Source organism: Ambystoma mexicanum, chromosome 3p, assembly GCF_040938575.1.
Source record: "Ambystoma mexicanum isolate Mex_15411 chromosome 3p, UKY_AmexF1_1, whole genome shotgun sequence".
Classification (NCBI taxonomy): domain Eukaryota; kingdom Metazoa; phylum Chordata; class Amphibia; order Caudata; family Ambystomatidae; genus Ambystoma; species Ambystoma mexicanum.
Window position 1 is genome coordinate 358,196,095 of NC_090925.1, and position 17,597 is coordinate 358,213,691.

General features: G+C 45.2%; 1 protein-coding gene across 1 annotated transcript in view; it reads left to right on the plus strand.

Annotated features, from left to right (window-relative positions):
- Positions 1 to 17,597, plus strand: part of TM9SF4 (transmembrane 9 superfamily member 4) — a 263,480-nt gene that overhangs the window by 107,305 nt on the left and 138,578 nt on the right. Inside the window, exons 7-8 of the mRNA XM_069651011.1 lie at positions 283 to 401; positions 12,387 to 12,498. Coding sequence (XP_069507112.1) covers positions 283 to 401; positions 12,387 to 12,498 — 231 coding nt within the window. The remainder of the gene's footprint in view (positions 1 to 282; positions 402 to 12,386; positions 12,499 to 17,597) is intronic.

Below are 17,597 nucleotides of genomic sequence, written 5' to 3' on the forward strand. Positions count from 1 at the left end.
TAATGTGGGGCATGCAGGTACTTGGACGGTAAATCCACCAACTGTAACAAGTGCCCTGCGTAATGTAAGTGTTCTGGTCAAATGTCTGGTTTGGAGTCCCACAAGTTGAGGGAGTTGCATTGTTTAATTGACCTGCAAGTTGTCACATTGTTTTAGTTACCATATGGGCAGGCAGTATTTTGGACATCACAAAACAGTTAATGGAGTGTACATAACTGGAAGCGATTGATACTCCTCCAGTCAGCTTTGTGGATTTAATGATGGTACATTTCTTTCATCCAGAGCTGAAGGTAGATGCGAAGGGGACATGCACGCTTCCCGAAACCTCAGGACTGGCTGCTCAGGAGATAGACCCCAACAAGGAAAACCAGCTGTTCTTCTCATACTCTGTCCACTGGGAGGTAACGCGCTTAGTCTGTTTCCATTGGATTTCTCTTGCACGTCAGACAAAAAGGTGTCAAAATATTTTCTGTCAATTTAAAAAAGGCTTAACTATATGTAAATGTATAAATAACCCAAAGCCTATGCATATGTTGCATTTTATCCATGATGAGCAATAAGACCAGCAGAGCAGGCAGGTGTGTGCTAGAAGGTGATCAGCAAGAGGATCTGGTTGTAATTTGCAAAGAAAAAGAATCAGCCCGGTTTCCAAACGCTGCACATTACAAATGAAAAACCATCAAAGGATGGCTTCCTAAGGGAAGGGAGTTGTAAAGATGAAGCCCTTCTTCCATGTCTATTGTAGCATCAGTGTGAGGAGAGGTGCCTACCCAACACCCCACCTATTTTCCTGCCCGAAACCTGTGCGCCTCTCTGCAGAAAAGAGGCCCGCAGGAAGAGCTTGTGCTGAGCTGTTTGTTGCGATCTGTAAATGCCTGCATTCCAAGCACTATGGTTAGCTACGACACCCCTCAAGGGTCCTAAGTAGGTTGGGAAGGTTTTTCCCATTTTGTCCCTAAAAGCCTTTTTTAGACACCCATCACACCCAGTATATTGGCTGTATGATTTTTTTTTCTGACTGACAAATTAAGTGATTTTTCCATTAGATTTAACACTGCAACTTATTTCTTTGCAACACTGACCAGTCCCTATGGATGTCGCTGTGGTGGGATCCTTTCCCCCATTTTATCTTGTTGTGTAGACCTACCACAGCCCTAAGGATTCTAGTGCAGGGATACCCAGTCTCCCCACCCTTAAAACCCTTGGTGGGTTTTTAGTGTGTTCCTGACTGATACACTATGTCTGTTGCTTTTAGGGTTTGCTGAAGCCAACATTCCCTGTCCCGGGTTACCCGCTGTGACAAGACCGAATTCGAGGCCTGCTCCTTCTCTGGTCCATACTGTTATGCAGGGGACAACCTTGCAACCCCTTTCTCTCTCCCTGCTCTGCCCTTCCCATCTCCACTGTCTTCTGTGTTGCACACACCCCCTGCAGTCCAAGTCTCTTGTCCTTGACCCCACCCATCCCCTCCCCTTGTTTTGACTGGGCAGTGATCGCATGGGCCCTTATCCACATCCTGAGTGATGCCATTTATGCCTCTAAGCTGGTTATCCAGGATGGGATAACCCCTTGGAGTTCAAATGCCTCCTTTCTTCTGATGGTCAACTTTGTGTATGCCTGGGGTGGTTGTGAAGTCAATTGCCATTCAATCACTGTAACTAGTCTGCAAAGCAGAGGACCAATAAGGATGGTGGGACCTTGTGTGCAACCGTGATTGCCACAGCCAACTCCCTCCCCTAAGGGGAAGCTAGTCTTCTCTCAACTAGGGGAAGCCGTTCCAGGTGATTCCCTCACTTGGACCTTTGTGCACAACTGGGTCATTATCCAACATCTCAGGTGGTGCCCTCTTGAAGCTTGTGGGACAAACAGATCTGCTACAGTCCTGAAGGTCTACCCATCTTGAGTGAGGGGCTGTTGCTCCCTTTCTGGCTTCATTGCCATCCTCCCAATTTTTCTCTTCCAAAACATCTTCCTTCTTGAGCTCTCTGCTCATCCACCACCATCTCTGAGGGTCAGATGCTTCTCCAAACAGAGAGTTTGGCGGGGGGGCAGGTTTATCCCCTCGGTTGGGGCCTCCCTCTTGAACAGCCTCCCTGCCTTTCTCAAACTAGAGCAGAATCACCTCCGGTTCCGGAAGCAATGCAAGACTTTCCTTTTTTTTTTCGCTTCCGCTTTCGCTCTTCCTCTCCCCTGCTGAAGAACCAGACTTCTCCGCGCACTGGTCACCCTCTGAACTCTGGGCCCAGGCTTGTGCATGTCCAGTTGCCCTTGCACTTCCTCCTGGCTCTCCAGCACTTAAGGGTCTGTATCTGCAACCCTACAGTCCCTTCTCTCTGCACTTATGAGCTACCTGCTGGCTGCACTTGTGCGTTAACTGCACTTCCCCCTTCAGCTCCCCGCTGGCACTTCTCCCCTTTCCTCTTCCCCACACTTCTGCTATCTGAATGACACAAGGCCTAGTAAGATTGTAATTTTGTCCTCCCTTGTTTCCCCCCTCCTTGTCTTGTCACGCCTAGAAATACTTGTGTACAGGTGCGTTATAAATGCCACATATATCATCATCATTGTAATGGTACATCGTGACATGTTACTCTGTTGTTCGCGGTGACCAGGCAAATTTAACCTGCTGGAGCAAAACACATTTTTCATCCCATGCTGCCGGCAGGCCCGTTCTCATCTCGAGACTACGGACTGCCAGTTGGCATAATTTGTAATTCAGTCTCGCGGCGGGAGAGGTCCTTCAAGCAGAGGTAATACTTTGTTGGGCTTGTGAGGACCAGCTACAGGCATGTTCAAGGGCAGTACGTTTACAAGCTGAGACTGGAACCGCTGCCACTCTGACTCAGTCGTGACAGCACTACGCACCTGTGCACCTTCGCCCTTAACACCCTCAGCCCTCCCCCACCCCGTCTAAAGCTCTTCCCTGTAACCTTAAGCATGTGCAGTCTCCCCCAAGTCTTATGTCTTGCAACGAGTTGCTGTTATTCCAACCTGGTGCCCATGGGGCTTGCTTGCATACCGGTTTTGGTTGCAGCATCGTACTGAGTGTGTCCATAGGCTGACGGTCCTTACATGCACCCACCCTGTGTGTCTCTTTGGTGGTGGAACCTGGACCTTTCATGTAATGTCCCTCCAACCCACCAGATGGGCGGCTGCCATTTCTTCTTCAGAAGCACTTGCAAGTACCACGTTATCTGGGTTTTCACAATAACCTCTCTTTTGACTTTGCCCTGCCTCAATCTAATGGGAGGATATTCGTATATTCGTATTGTCACCCCCGACCCCTCCGCCACCAACTCCTAAAGGATCTTTAAGTACCTGTGTCTACTTTGCTGATATTCATCTTTTTTTTCTTTTTTTTTTTTTTTCTCAACATGGGGCTTGACTTCCTAGGCCGTGTAAAGAATTTAATGTGAATCCTTGCTAGGGAGAATTCTCAGAATGTTCCAATTTTTTCTACCTTAGAGACCCCCAGCAACTTTGCTGGATTTTTGAGGACTTGATCTTTTTCCTGGAGAGAGCGAGACCCTTTTTTCCCACTCATGTATTTTAATGTGATTTTGTACACGGTTTCTTTTGGGTGTGGAGTCTGACAAACTCGATAGGCATAATCTTTTACATTGCGTCACACAGCACCTTCAGTGCAATGACACAGGGTAGTCTGTCAGATTTCCCAAAGCTTTAAATACCTTCTCTGGGATAAACTACTGTTTCCTAGAGCAGTGAAGTGAAATCGCCTTTACTTACATGTTGTAACTTTCTAGACCCAGCACACACTATCTTACAAAAGGGTGCTGGAGGGGTTACCTAGTATCCCCTTTGTCTAGCTTCTCATGTTTACGTTTTACTACCATTATGGGATTTTACCACTGGCTGCGTTCGCCACCACGGTAAAACACCCATGGGTGCCATCTTTGTAAAAATGGCCCCAGTTGTCCTTTTTCGCCATTCTTTGTGGAAAGGTCCTTCTTGAGATTTACTTTGTGCGCCAAACCAGGTTTGGTCCCTTTCTTAGTTTTGTCTTTGGCGGGCTTCACGAGTGAAACCCGCATCTGGCTCCAGGGTGTCTGGTGGGGGCAGTAAGTGAGGGAGGTGCCCGAAGCTCCCTGTGCTTAGTCTCCTAGGAGACCCAAATGCACTCTGCGGTGATTGGCCGGCTGATTGTCCGGCAAGGGACTGACAGGCTGGAATTAATCGGAGCAAGCTGCATAAAAGGCGAGGCTTTTTGGCTTGGTAGGCAGAGTCGACCACTGGATGAAGGAATCCGAAGAAGAACTTGAAGAGGATGCCTGCTGCAACTCCTGGACCGTTGGTTTGCCTGGTGAAGCCCTGCTGCTGTGCTGAAACTCCAAATTCGTATCGACAGAGAAGCTCCTGCAAGGACGTCTTCTTCCTTTTGAGTTGGTGGGACCAATCAACTCCAAAGTAAGCCACCTGGACATCCTTTTGGAGCTGGTTGAATTTCCACAGATTTGCTGCTGGAAACCGAATAGCCATGGAGATGAACACCAGTTTGTGTGCATTTCTTTTAAGCTGGCCAAGAGCTCCAGGAAGGTCCTCCGGACTCAAAGGAAGCGGGGACTGACCAAGCCGGATCCCCCTCAACAGAGTTGGGACCCTAGAAGCAATGAAAACCCATCTCGACAGTCAGGAACCATGGTGTTGCTATTTGCGGTAGACATGAGGAGCTGAACAGCCACTTGTTTGAAGTTTGCCGTTTGCAAGCGGTGACCGCCCCATTGCAGTGCAGGAGTCCCCAGAAGTCCTCCCTCTTGTCCCCACAGCTAAGGCCCAGGAACAGTGAGATCTGAAGAGCTGCTCAGGTACAGAAGTCATTTGCTGCACATTTTCTTCAATACAAAGGTACTGCAAAAGTCTTAGAGAACGTGCCTCTTGTTGTAGAGTAGCATGCATCTTCTAACCTTCACAAGTCTAAACCGCTTGTGGCCCTACTTTGATTCTTCTTTTTCTTCAAAGACTTCTAAAACATTGTTCAAAGACTTTTCTTACTTACCTGCAAAGAAGTGCTTCAGCTCATATAGGCTTTTGCCCATTGACTTTGGTTTAGCCTTTTACACTGAAAGCCTCTTATTGGGGGATCCATTAGTATTTGCCTGCTTAAGAAATTTGTGGTCTCTTGTATGTTTTAATAACCTTTTTCTTTGACATCCTAAGAATATTCTAAATGGAACTGTGATAGATTAATGTTCCCAGCATCCTAGCTATTGAATTCACCTGTGGGTGTAGGTTGTGTCTGTGGGACATCCCAAGAGGGTACGTACTGATTTAGAACTATTAGGAGGCTGTATTTTGTGAAGTATATTTGAGTGTTACTGTTATATTGCCCCTTCTGAAGAATGCTTACTCTAACTGACTGATAAATTAATAATTGTTTATTAAAGAAACCTTGTGTGTAAGAGTTTATTTGAATACGTGTCACTGTGAATCTCTGTTCAACTCCCCTACAGCTCACATTAACCCCTCTTGAGATCAGCCTGGCTGCTCAAAACGCTACCAACCTGTGTAGTACAGACTTATACCAAAGGTTGGGCTCCTATTGCCAGGAGGTCAGGGCTGTTGTAGTGTACCCAAAGGGTACTGCATACAATCTTGCCTAACAATCCTTTAACACTTGTTTATAGTTGTCTAGCCACTGTTTCACTCCTTAATTTTAACTCCAACTATGTTTGTTGGGCTTGCCAAGTGTATTTCAAAGTTTCACTGTGGTCTTGAGACACGATTACACTTTCTATGCATTTCATTTTGCGTTTTGCTAAAAGTTTGCTAACTTTATTAGCATAACCATATGCACTGTCCTCTTTCTAATGGATTCTTTCCTCTCATGGATTCCTTTTGATAATCCTATCCAAGCGCATCTGTTCTTCAGAAACTTTGATGCTGACCGGGGCGCAACGTGGTTCTGCGTCGGTTCTGTCCGATGCCCCTATGTGCTCCGGGACGGACATAACGTCGGGCCACTCGGATGTTGAGGCTCTGCGTCCTGTGACCTCAGTTAATTTTTTCCAGGCTTTGCTTGCTGAACGGAACGCGTTTGCTTGCAAAAAAATGTTCCTACACCATGCTAACCCCATCAAAGACCTCCAGATTCAAGCTGAGTGCGGATCGCGACTGACGGATGCCGGTTCAGCGTGGCAGTGGGAGGTACGTGTAACAGCGGTTTGGCAAAAGCCTGCTTCTGCTGCGTTGGTTGGCAGGGATCTGATGAGGGAACATCACCCGGCGCCATCAGATCTGTTGTTCCCACCCTTTCATGCCTCCCCTGAAAGTTTGGCGGTTCAGGTAGAGACGGCAAACTTAGACATCCACGTTTCCGGCCCTCCCTCCCAGATAGGGAGAGGAAGAGACTGGACACTTGTGGCACGAAGATGTTTGCGTCTGGCAGCCTTGCCCTACCAGCGGTGAACGCTTCAACCAACCTTGCCAAGTTCTTTCTAGATCTCTGGCAGGAGCTGAGCACATCCCTGAGGGAGAGATGCAGGATGGTTTCCAGGCTCTTGTAGTTGATGGCAGGGAGGCTTCCCGCTAGATGTTAGTCAGGCTTGGACACTGCAGATTGTGTGGTGGGCAGGTCTATGGCCACAGGAATGATACTCTGGTGTCCCTCTTGATTGAGGATGTCTGGGTTTGCGGCTGATGTACAGAACAGGCTGTTAGACATGCCATTCGGTGTCGAGAACCTATTCGTCTGAAAGGCGGGCAATGTCCTCCCAGATGGTGGTCCGTTTCCCCCAGGAAGACTGCAGAGCAGACACTTCCAGGGAGGTGGTGCGGCTAAGGCCGCTGCCCCTCCGCTCCCCAGGACACACGTGCTCCGTGTGGGAGGGAGACTTTACTTGTACAGCTCGGAATGGTCCAAGACCATGTCCTATGGATGGGCCTTGCATATCATTCATCAGGGTAATTGTCTCCCACTCATTCAACGCCCTCTGTATCCCATCCTCTTGGAGGTCATCGGTGAGATTCTTTTAAAGGGCGCGATAGAACTGGTACAGTACTCAGAGTGAAGCAGGGGGTGATGATCCACCTTTTATTTTCTGGTGTCGAAGAAGGATGGGGGGGGGGGGCGTGCATCCTGTTCTGGGTCTGTGGCTGCAGAACTTGTTTCTTCGCAATGACAAGGTCAAAATGGTGACCCTAGCCCAGATACTGCAAGCTCTCAACCTGCAGGGCTGGTTGGTGTTACTATACCTTCTGGATGCCTACTTCCACGTTCTGTTTCATCGAAGACATAGGCAGTATCTAAGGTTCGTGGTGGGTCAACAGTATTACCAAAGGTCCTGCCATTCGGTCTCTCCTTGGCGGCCACGGTTTTCACTAAGCTGTTTGCGGTAGTGGCGGCACGCCTTAGTCCGGAGGGCATCCATGTCTTCCCTACCTGGTCGACTGTCTCATCCGAGCTCGTTCAGAGTCTAGTGTCTGAGCAGGTTCTCCACACATGCACCCTTTTGCTTAGCCTGTGCGTTTCCCTGAACTACAAAGAGGCTTGGGTTTCACCATCCCAGTTGCTCTGATTGTATCGGAACAGTCTTGGACACTCGCCTAGGCAGGGCGTTCCAGCCAGGAGACCGAAATGGCAAACCTCTTTCGGATGGTTCATGTCTCAGTCCCAAGAGAGTCTGGGCCTCGACCTTCTTGTACCTTCTGGGCCTCGACCTTCTTGTACCTTCTGGGCCTCAACCTTCTTGTACCTTCTGGGCCTCGACCTTCTTCTACCTTCTGGGCTTCATGGCTTCCTGCATCCTTGTGGTGGCAGGCTGTGCATGAGATGGTTTCAGTGGCTTCTCCGTTGCCAATGGTCCCAGTTTCAGGGCCACATGTCAAACCTTTCACAGGTCTCGGACCAGGTGGCATGTAACCTAGCGTGGTGGGCCCTGTGAGATTACTTACTGAGGGGGGCGTTGTTTTGCCAACCTTGGGCCTAGGTGACTGGTCACAGATGCGTCTGACTGGTTGGGTTTTGCACACATGTCTGATCTGACAGTGAGCAGACTGGTCTCCGGTAGGGTCTCGGGAAACGCATCAACTTGCTGGAGCTGACTGTGCTGAGGCTGGCCCTGGTTGTTTTCCTCCCCTCTATGGAAAAACAAGGCCGTACTGATCCTGACCGACAATAGTGGCCATGTACTACTTCAACAAACAAGGTGGTCTGGGCTCCCTGCCTCTGTGCAGAGAAGCAATGTGACTGTGGTTCAGGGCTCAAACAGCGTCTGCCTGACTGCAGCCAATCTGGCTAGAAGGTAGGATGTCACAGTGGATGCCATGAGAAGGCCGACTTCGGCCATCCATGAGTGGGAGCTCTGTCGGGAAGTTCTGGGGGAAATCTTCTCCTGTTGGGCAACTCCTTAAGGGGACTAGTTCACTTCCAGTGTCAATCGGAAGTTCAGGTTGTTGTACTCCAGGGTATTTCCTCATCCGGAAACTCTGGGGATGCGTTATCGGTCGAATGGACATTTGACCTTTATGCATTCACGCCGATTCGCCATGCCGCTGGTTCTAAGGAGATTGCACCTGTTCGGGACCACGCTTATTTTGATCGGTGCACTCTGGACCGTGAGAACATGGTATCTGCAGTTTCTGGACATAGCCATCTGCCCTCCTTTGTGCCTTCCGAGGAGAGTGGGGTTTCTGATCCCTTTATATCCTGTGTTGGAATTTCTGCTGGCTTTGGTCCAGGCTGGCCTGCAGATTGGCACTGTAAAAGGATACATTGGCATTCTTAGTGTTCAAGAGGTTCCTGCAACTGTGCTAAATTTTCACAATCCCCACTGTTAGGCCGTTGTAACCAGTTTCCTTCCTGCCAGTTTGTGTTTGCGGCGTGTGATTTTAATGTAGTTAACGTTTCTTATGGGCACACCGTTTGAGCCCCTTCATTGCTTTTCTAGATTGCTCACACTTAAGGTCATTTTCTTGGTTGTCGTGCTTCTGCGAGATGTGCGAGTGCTGTCCAGGCTTGGTCTGTTTCCACTCCCTATTTGGCTTTCTCCAGGGAGAAGCTAACTTTAGAGTGAGACGCTCCTTTCTGCGGAAAGTGGTCTCAGGTTTTTCATCTTTCAGAAGATCCATCTTCCTATGTTTTTTCCTCACTCACCCTTCCAAAGCAGAACAACGATTGGACTTGGTGCAGGCCCTGACCTGCTGCATCAATTGTCCTAGAGAGGTTAGAAGAGCTTACCAGCTCGTGCTCGATGGCTGTGATCAATGGATGTGATCAAACGGATTGCCCGAGACATATTGCAAAAACACATAGGAGCATTGGGTAGTATGGAATTGGAGGGGTTTTAGGTGAAGGTGGCAGGGTCTAAGGGAAAGCGTTCACCCGGGATAGTCGCTACTCTCAATGGGGTCCTCCCTCACGATGAGATCCTCCCGCTGAGTACCAGCGCCAGGGGGACTATCTGAAATGGCCTCACTTCCCTGGTCTCACGGAAAGGGGTCCACCCACCCCCCATTTAAAGCAGTGACAATACGTCTGAATTCGTCACAGGCCCCTCCTTCTTACCCCACACGACCACCCTCCCACTTTCCAAACACCCAAAGCTACCCCCACTCTTCTCCCGTACCACTACATGCACATGTATAAGCATAAGTAATTGGTCGATTTCGACCAAAAGCGCACAAAGACTTTAAAATTAAAGCTTTTTAAACAAATCTGTATTATGATGCACTTTACATGTAAAACCTGGGCTGAATTAGTCAGTTATGTGGTGGTTATTCTCTTTCGTACATTCAAGAGTTAAAATCCTTACTGTTACATAAAAGGTTCCTTACGACTATTTTGTAGTTTGATCTAGGGACTGGAATGATTTGTTTTCAACTTTGATCACTTGATAACTAAAAAGAGGGGATCTCCTTTTGATTTGCTTCTATACTTTTGACTGCTCCTGGATTTCCAATTCTGACTCACTCAAATTATTGTAGTACGGGGAGGGGGAACGTTAAAATGTTTTCAAGTATGTGAAGATTTGTCTTCAAATTTGTTGACAAAAAACGATCAAGCATCCTATGTGAAGTGGGAATGCTTCCTTGGTACCCCTATTGAGGAACATGCACGGTTATACATATGTAGCTAAATCTAATTGCTTTTCATGAACTCCCAACTTGGACTATATTGGATTTAAAATGTTTGCATCTGAAATACCATACACGCCAGCATGCATAAAACCTTTCCTGAGGTCGATAACAAATGTAAAATATCCTATGAGGTTGACTTAATGCACCTAGCATGGAAGTGCCCAGCTACCTTCAGGTTTTGCTAAGAGGTTTTAAATGTGATTGGGGAGATGATTGATTTACAGATTGTGTACATCAGAAACCCTTTTGTGGTGGGGGACAATGTCCCTTCACAAAGAACATTAAAGATTTCTGCTCATGTTGCTATTGTTTGCTAAAAGGAGAATTGTAATCGTATGGTGTGGTTCCCAGAAGTGTGGATCTGGCTTGTTGCTATGCGCTTTGTGTTGATTGCAGGTCTACATGTAGCGAACTGATGGTTCCATATTGCCGACCCAGTGATAAATGTGTGTTTATTATTGGGACATTTTAATACATCAAAACCCTTCACATATCGAGTCAATGGAGTGGAAGAAAAATAGTATACATCAAAAACTATGCAAACAGTTACAAAAGATAGCCCATCTAGGTAATTCCTAGAATTTAAAATACATATTTAAAATCTGTACTATTTAATAAGATCTGTCCCCCATTTAAAACGCAATTCCAAAAATGGACAAAGGAGAGGCATTTAAAGTTGTCAGCAAATCGAGAGAAATAAAAGAAAAAGCTTAATGTATGTTGGGACAATCAATATAAAGATGTTTAAAGATCTCTACCTCTTTGTTCACCTTACAGAATATACAAACACTCTGGTCCTTCAGTATCCTAGATCATGCACCACTTACTTCACGAGTAGGCAGTACATAGAATCTGAGTCTTAAGAAATTGAGTCTCCGTCTTCTATTGGGATACTTCCTTAGGAGAGGACTTGATCTAGTACTTTCTCAGTAGCTAAATAATTAATAATTTGTAATCTGAACTCTTGTGTGAATCCAGTCCATCAACCATTATTTAATTCGTACTGTAGAAGGATTGGAAATTAAAATTTGAGCAGGCATGGCTAAGTTTTCTAAAATTGTCTGTTTTTGATGCCCAGTTATTTACCTCTGGGGGAGATTAAGGGATCATCCCCAGATTTTTCCCTCCAGTTTAGCCCAGTCAATATGCACCGGGTTTGTCTCTGCCCCATAAATGGTTATATTGTAGGCAATACCTGCTCAAGAAATCTGGCAAACTATCTGAGGAGCGGAGTGTGGAGACCCCTTTAATGAACATATGGCTCCATTTATACTAGTATAAAGACGATAGGGTGGGGGGGATCCCCTTCTTCGTGGGCATCTGGGGATAAAAAAAAAACTATCAGTTTCTCTACCGTTTCCATGCGTTCTTTCATCTGAGTTTCTTACACTGTTAGAAACTGGCTGCTAACTGCAAGCTCTTTTATTCTGGGTAAAAGGAGTTTAAGTGGGAATGGAGTTGTTCACATTTCCATCACTACCAGAATGGGTGTTTAGTTCTCTGGTCTGCCCAGTACTGATGCAAACCTTGAAGTGGGCACTCTGCATATTGTAATTGACATTCCACATGTTCAAACGTTTGTTAATCACACCGGTCTAGACCGGGGCAGGAATTTTTTCTTATTTCTTACATCAAGTTGACACAGTGCAAGTAGGAAGTTGGGATTCTCGAGGCTGTTTATCTGTTGATAGCATTATGCTAGTTAATTTGAGCACACAAAAAATGAAAGCCTCACATGATACAGCCAACGTATGTCTACAAATTAGTTAAAACCTAGCTGTTCCAAATAAGAGTTGTTTATTTTTTCTGAAACCTGCCGAACACGTGGCAATTTCTGAAACTAGTATGGGCTTCCGTGAAGTGTGCAGTTAGTGCATGATTATTGAATTTGCCTGCCACATTACAGATTTAAATTGATAAGTATTTGGAAATAAATTGTCTGCATGGATAGCTTTGCCTGTCGAACAGTTGTCTGATAGTTGACTTGCCTGCTGAGAGGCATTTCTAGCATTTGAGTGAATAAAGAAAACGATGGTCACATCAAACATGGTAGATAGGTTGGTAAATGTTTCAGTAGCAGGGTGGTTAAATGGTTTCTGGGCAGATAGCCAGAATGTGGTCCCCTGCTTATATTAATGGTTCACAGAGAGGCTGGGATCTGAAATGTTTGAGGGGGAGGAGGGTTATTTGAGAACTCCTTGGGTACCCTACAGTAAGAGCATAATTTGTCCAATTGTGTCTGCCTTGCACTGATCTTCTCCCACCCGTTTTACTGACTAACTTTATATTTGCAGGAGAGTGATATTAAGTGGGCATCACGTTGGGATACGTACCTGACTATGAGCGATGTGCAGATTCATTGGTTTTCCATTGTTAACTCGGTTGTCGTCGTATTCTTTCTCTCAGGTAAGTTATACCAAAATCAGTGAGACCTTCCTGGGGAGGAGAGCGCAAGGATGGGATAGGCCAATGCATTGGAAGTCATGACCGTGGCGGGTGCAGCACACATTATTGCTAAAAGTAATACTGTAGCATAAAGTGTTTCTGAAGGCATTTTCTGGTGCTGCCAAATTTTATATCAATTTGCATTTTGTCCAGTTCCTTGTGAGAAGGGCACAACTTTAGGGGGGCAACAGAGTAACCTTGCATGTAACTTGAGCTATTCGTGATCTTTCACTTCCTCCAACTCTGTCCCCTACTTCCTTTGCTCCTGAGCAGATTTGCTGCGGCTGCCAGGAATTTAAATCTTGTGGTTGAGCGTTACTTTAATGCTCCTGCCAGTTGCTAGTGGGTGTCAGTCTGTGTGCTCTTCACCTTTGTGTCTCTTGTGTCTGCATGATTCTTTCTGGTTACTGTTTTGTCATCCCTTTGGGAGGTGCTGCAAGGGCGGAAACTTGAATTTCTGGGATATGAGTGCCAGCTAGTCTTAACCAACATTGGTGATTGCAAACTAACATACTCTATTCAAGTTTAATAATGTGTCGCATTAACATAAACAGTAGTGCATAAGACATGTATGTTTTTGGTTGTAAAAGCGATGAATACACCCGTCAAGAAAATAAAGAGGTTGTCTATGATTTCGGAGGAATACATCCAATCTGATCATCTTTCATGAGCTGCACCTTTATGATTAGGATTTTGAGTATGTGGTTATGAAGTCCTGTGAAAAGCTTATTTCCAGTTAGATTTTCAAGTGAAGGTGGGAGGGGGGGGGTGAGTATCTGGTTTAAAAAGAGCTTCAGATATCTGGTTGAGAGGACTATTGTAGACCGAGAAGGCAGGTAAGTGCTGGCAGAGATAATCGAAGGTAATTCCCTGATATTGGGTAATATTTAATGAATACTCCAAATTTGGAGCAGTACATTTTTAAACGCACACAAGATTTGCCAAGGTATTCAGACTGCAATGTTATCACTACAGGGGACATTCTAATGCTTTTGCATATCTGCCGCAGAGGTCTGTGACTGGGAGGGGCACACATGAGGGGAAAAAGCAAAGGTGGAAGGGGACTCTGGTAGACGCGTGGATGAATTTATTCCCCTGGGAGAAACTGTTCACTTTCTTATACCACCAATTAACTCCTCTCCAAGACTGATTTTCTTTTTTTTTCATGGGTCTTTTCAGCTCAAGTGGTGTGAGGCTTAAAACTAGAAAGTGGAGGTTTGGCAATTTGATGTAGCCTGACCTGCTGTTTAAGGGCTCCCTTCAAAAGGAGTTAGATCCTGGAAACCAATGGGTCAGTGCAAGTTTAAATCGCCCAACAAGACGCTTTGAAGGCAACTCTATTGGTTCCTTTCAGGTGAATAAGATGAGGCAAAGGGGATTAAAGGGGCTGACCATGTACCATGGAGACCGTATTATATGTATTGCATGCTGACCTAACTTTGGGAAGCAACAGAGCCCTTTACAATCATGGTGGGGAAAGCGCAGTGAGAAGCTGAGAAACAAGGGAGCGAGGAGCTAGCATGGTAGGGGGAGGAATGGGCAAATACATGCAACCAGGGGAGGAAACGGTGAGGAGAAGATTACGCAGAACAGTTAATCGACTGAGTTCTTCACAGGCTCTCGGATGTGCAAAGACTGTTTACTGAATGCACTAAGAGAAGGGTGAAATCCCCAAATCAATGTAGCTAGCTGTCTTTACCCTAATTCACAAACCAGAGAGACCAAATGACCTAATTTCTTCCTGAATATTGAAATATATATTCTGCCCAATACCATTACAGAGCGGCTGAATGTGGTGATGCCACGCCGACCTGGACTGAACTCATCAGAGGTGGGAATGGCTCTTATGAGCGAACTGCTTGGGGTGAACATCCAGGCCAAGAAGACCCTAGCCCACTGCCGACAGTCAGTGTGGATGCAGAAAAGGCATTCAGCCATGTCTGCTGGTCCTTTTTTTGGAGGCTTTCTTTGGGTGGATGGAATGTCGGAGGTGGTTATGAAAATGTTCAACGCATTATACAGTGGAGGTTGTTCTGGTAAAGAAACGGGACTTGTCACAGTCTACGCTACAGTTTTGCCTCTTGTCTATATATTTGTAAAGAATCCTTGGCTTGCTACTTGAGCACCGTTTTAAAATGTTAGAGGTGGTTAAAATAGGAAATGACATCACCAAAGTTATCCTGTATGCGGATGATCAGCATTCCCCCCAAAATACCAGAAATAAAAAAGCTGAATGTGCTTTTAGTAAAAAAACAAATGCCAAAGCCCTGCTTTCCTGGTCCCTCACTCCCATGACATTTCGAAGTAGGGACAATAATAAAATAGAAAAAACGACACTGCCGCACTAGCTCCGATATACGTTCGTGGGAGGGAACTGACGCTGCAGTTCTGAAGGCAAAACCGCCTGATAACACAATTATCACAATTATCTAGAAGCCTGAGGTATAGGTCCATGGGTGGTGAATAAATCAAATGAAATTGGAGAATTACCTATTTTAAAGATAGGACTGGTGGACTGTGAATAGCTCACGTTTAAATGAGCTGACTGGTGATGAGGGAGCCATGTACAACAGGATAGCGTTCTGACTGAGACCCATCACTGTGCTGCTTCATCAATTTGTATTTTGTGTATTGAAATCTATGAAACTCTGGCCATCCTTAACTGTCTTGACTCTGTTAGGAATGATTCCTCCTTGGGCAACTTTCCTTCCATATTCATGTCCTGACTTTTTACAGGCAAGCTGAAGGCCTTTTTCTCATTTTGTCATGGGGATACTGATTTCGACTAACGGTACTGGGAAACTAGGCTTCCCCTTTTTGTCTTTTTATCTTTTTTGGTAACTTTTTTAAATTCATTTTTTTAACGGTGCACACAGCATCCTAAAATGCAGTGCAGTGGGAATACTTTTTATATCGACCTAGTCTTTTACACTTAGGATTTTTGGTTACTTTTCTGTGTGCGAAGGGTCATCGACTGTGCGTGCCAGTAATACTATCTCTAGTGTGACGTCCACTGTACCCATGGTTCTTCACACGTCGGTCCCTCGGATTGTGTTTTTCCGCCATTCTAGACGGATGCATATAGCGGAGTACTCATTTTGGCTCATCGCCTTTTATTATGATCAATTAATGATAGTAAGAATAAACTATCTTTATGTTCACCGACTTCGAGACCATCCGATGCCGGTGAAGAACAAGGAACGACCGTCAGACTCCTGGCGACGGATCCATTGCGACCTTGGAAGGCCGCTAAGGGGCTTCGGCCCACGCAGTAGGGAGAGAGGGGGGGAGGACATTTTAGAATGTTTATACCCTTGTAAGGTTTATGGTCATAATGTCGAAAAAAAAATGTCAAACAATAATGTCGACATTCTATGCATATAATGGAGAGTCAATTTTCCGAAAAAAAAATGTCGAAAAAAATGATTAACGTAAGCAATAACACGAAATAAATAAACATAACAAAAATACTGTTTATTATTGGGGGGTTCCCCCCCCCCCCCAACCTCACCCTACATCACTAACCATCCCAACACCCCCTCCCCTCCCCCTCGCCCGTGATCACCCACTCGTCTAACACACTAGAGAAAAGTAGGTTACGAAATGGTTAACACAATAGGTGACATTCCTGAGTAAAGCACCTTCTTTTGGTAGCAGGAAACCAGTAACGGCTGTGGAAAACCGTCATTACCTGACAGAACATCTCGTGAGAGCGTACTTCAGGCAATAGATTACAATTCATTCATACTCAAAACAGGTAAGACACACGAACATTAAAAGAAAATAAAATGTACTATAAAACACATAGTATAAAATACCACAAAAAATAATTGTATATATCGTTTCAGGTGATCTAATGGAAGACAAAGTGGAATCCATAAGCAGTCAAAAAAGCGGAAAGCAGTTAATTTTAAATGGTTACGTGTTCTACAGAGAAAAGAAAGGATTTACTGGCGCTGCGCGGAATATACAAAAAATAAGTGTACAGCACGCGCAATAACAGTCGGATCAGACGTACAAGGGAAACAAGAACACAATCATATGCCTGATCAGACTAATATAATCATCAGGAATACCTTGGCGGAACTGAAAAGAAAAGCAAATGAACATCAGGGGGAAGCTAGCGGATCTGTGCTAAGAGAAGTTTGTGGCCAGTTACCGACCCATATAACGGCTCAGTTGCCGGCTGAAAAATTAATGCAGCGCACAATTAACCGAACAAAACATGCAAATGAAAACCTGCCACCACCACCAATGTCCTTTGAAAATATAACAATTCCGGATATTTTTAAGGTAACTGCAAGAGGAGAGAATTTTTACCATGGCACACTTGCAGTGAACACTGACAAAATCTTGGTATTCTCTACCGCAAATAACTTTGAGCATCTGAGTCGAAGCAAACAATGGCACAGTGACGCAACATTTAAAGTATGCCCTCACCCGTTTTTTCAATTTTACACAGTACATGGGACAATAAATGACAAAATAATACCGCTAGTATATTTTTTGATGCCAAAAAAAACAGAGGAAACATACGAAATCGTGTACAATAAAATTAAGGAAACCGCACCAGAATCGAAACCAGAGACAATAATCGTGGATTACGAAACAGCTCTCAGATCAAGGGATTTTCTACCGTGTACAGAGAAACTAAAGTAAAGGGATGTTTTTTTCATTTTACACAGAGTGTTTGGAGAAAGATACAAAAATTAGGTTTGGGATCAAAATATACAGAGGACAGTTGCTTTCAATTTAACATTAAGAAACTTTTTGCCTTAGCTTTTGTACCAGAAAATCATGTCATTGCTTTTTACGAACATTTAATAGAAAGTCAATACTATAAAAATCATGAGGAGGAGTGTACAAATTTACTGGACTACTTTGAGAACACCTGGATAGGCCAATTAACGAGAAGTGGAAACAGACGGAGACCAAAATACCCAATAGAATTGTGGAACTGCCACCAGGCTACCATGGAAAACGCACCGAGAACAAATAACGCATTAGAAGGCTGGCATAGCCGCATAAATAAAAATTTCAACACACAGCATCCGAATTTA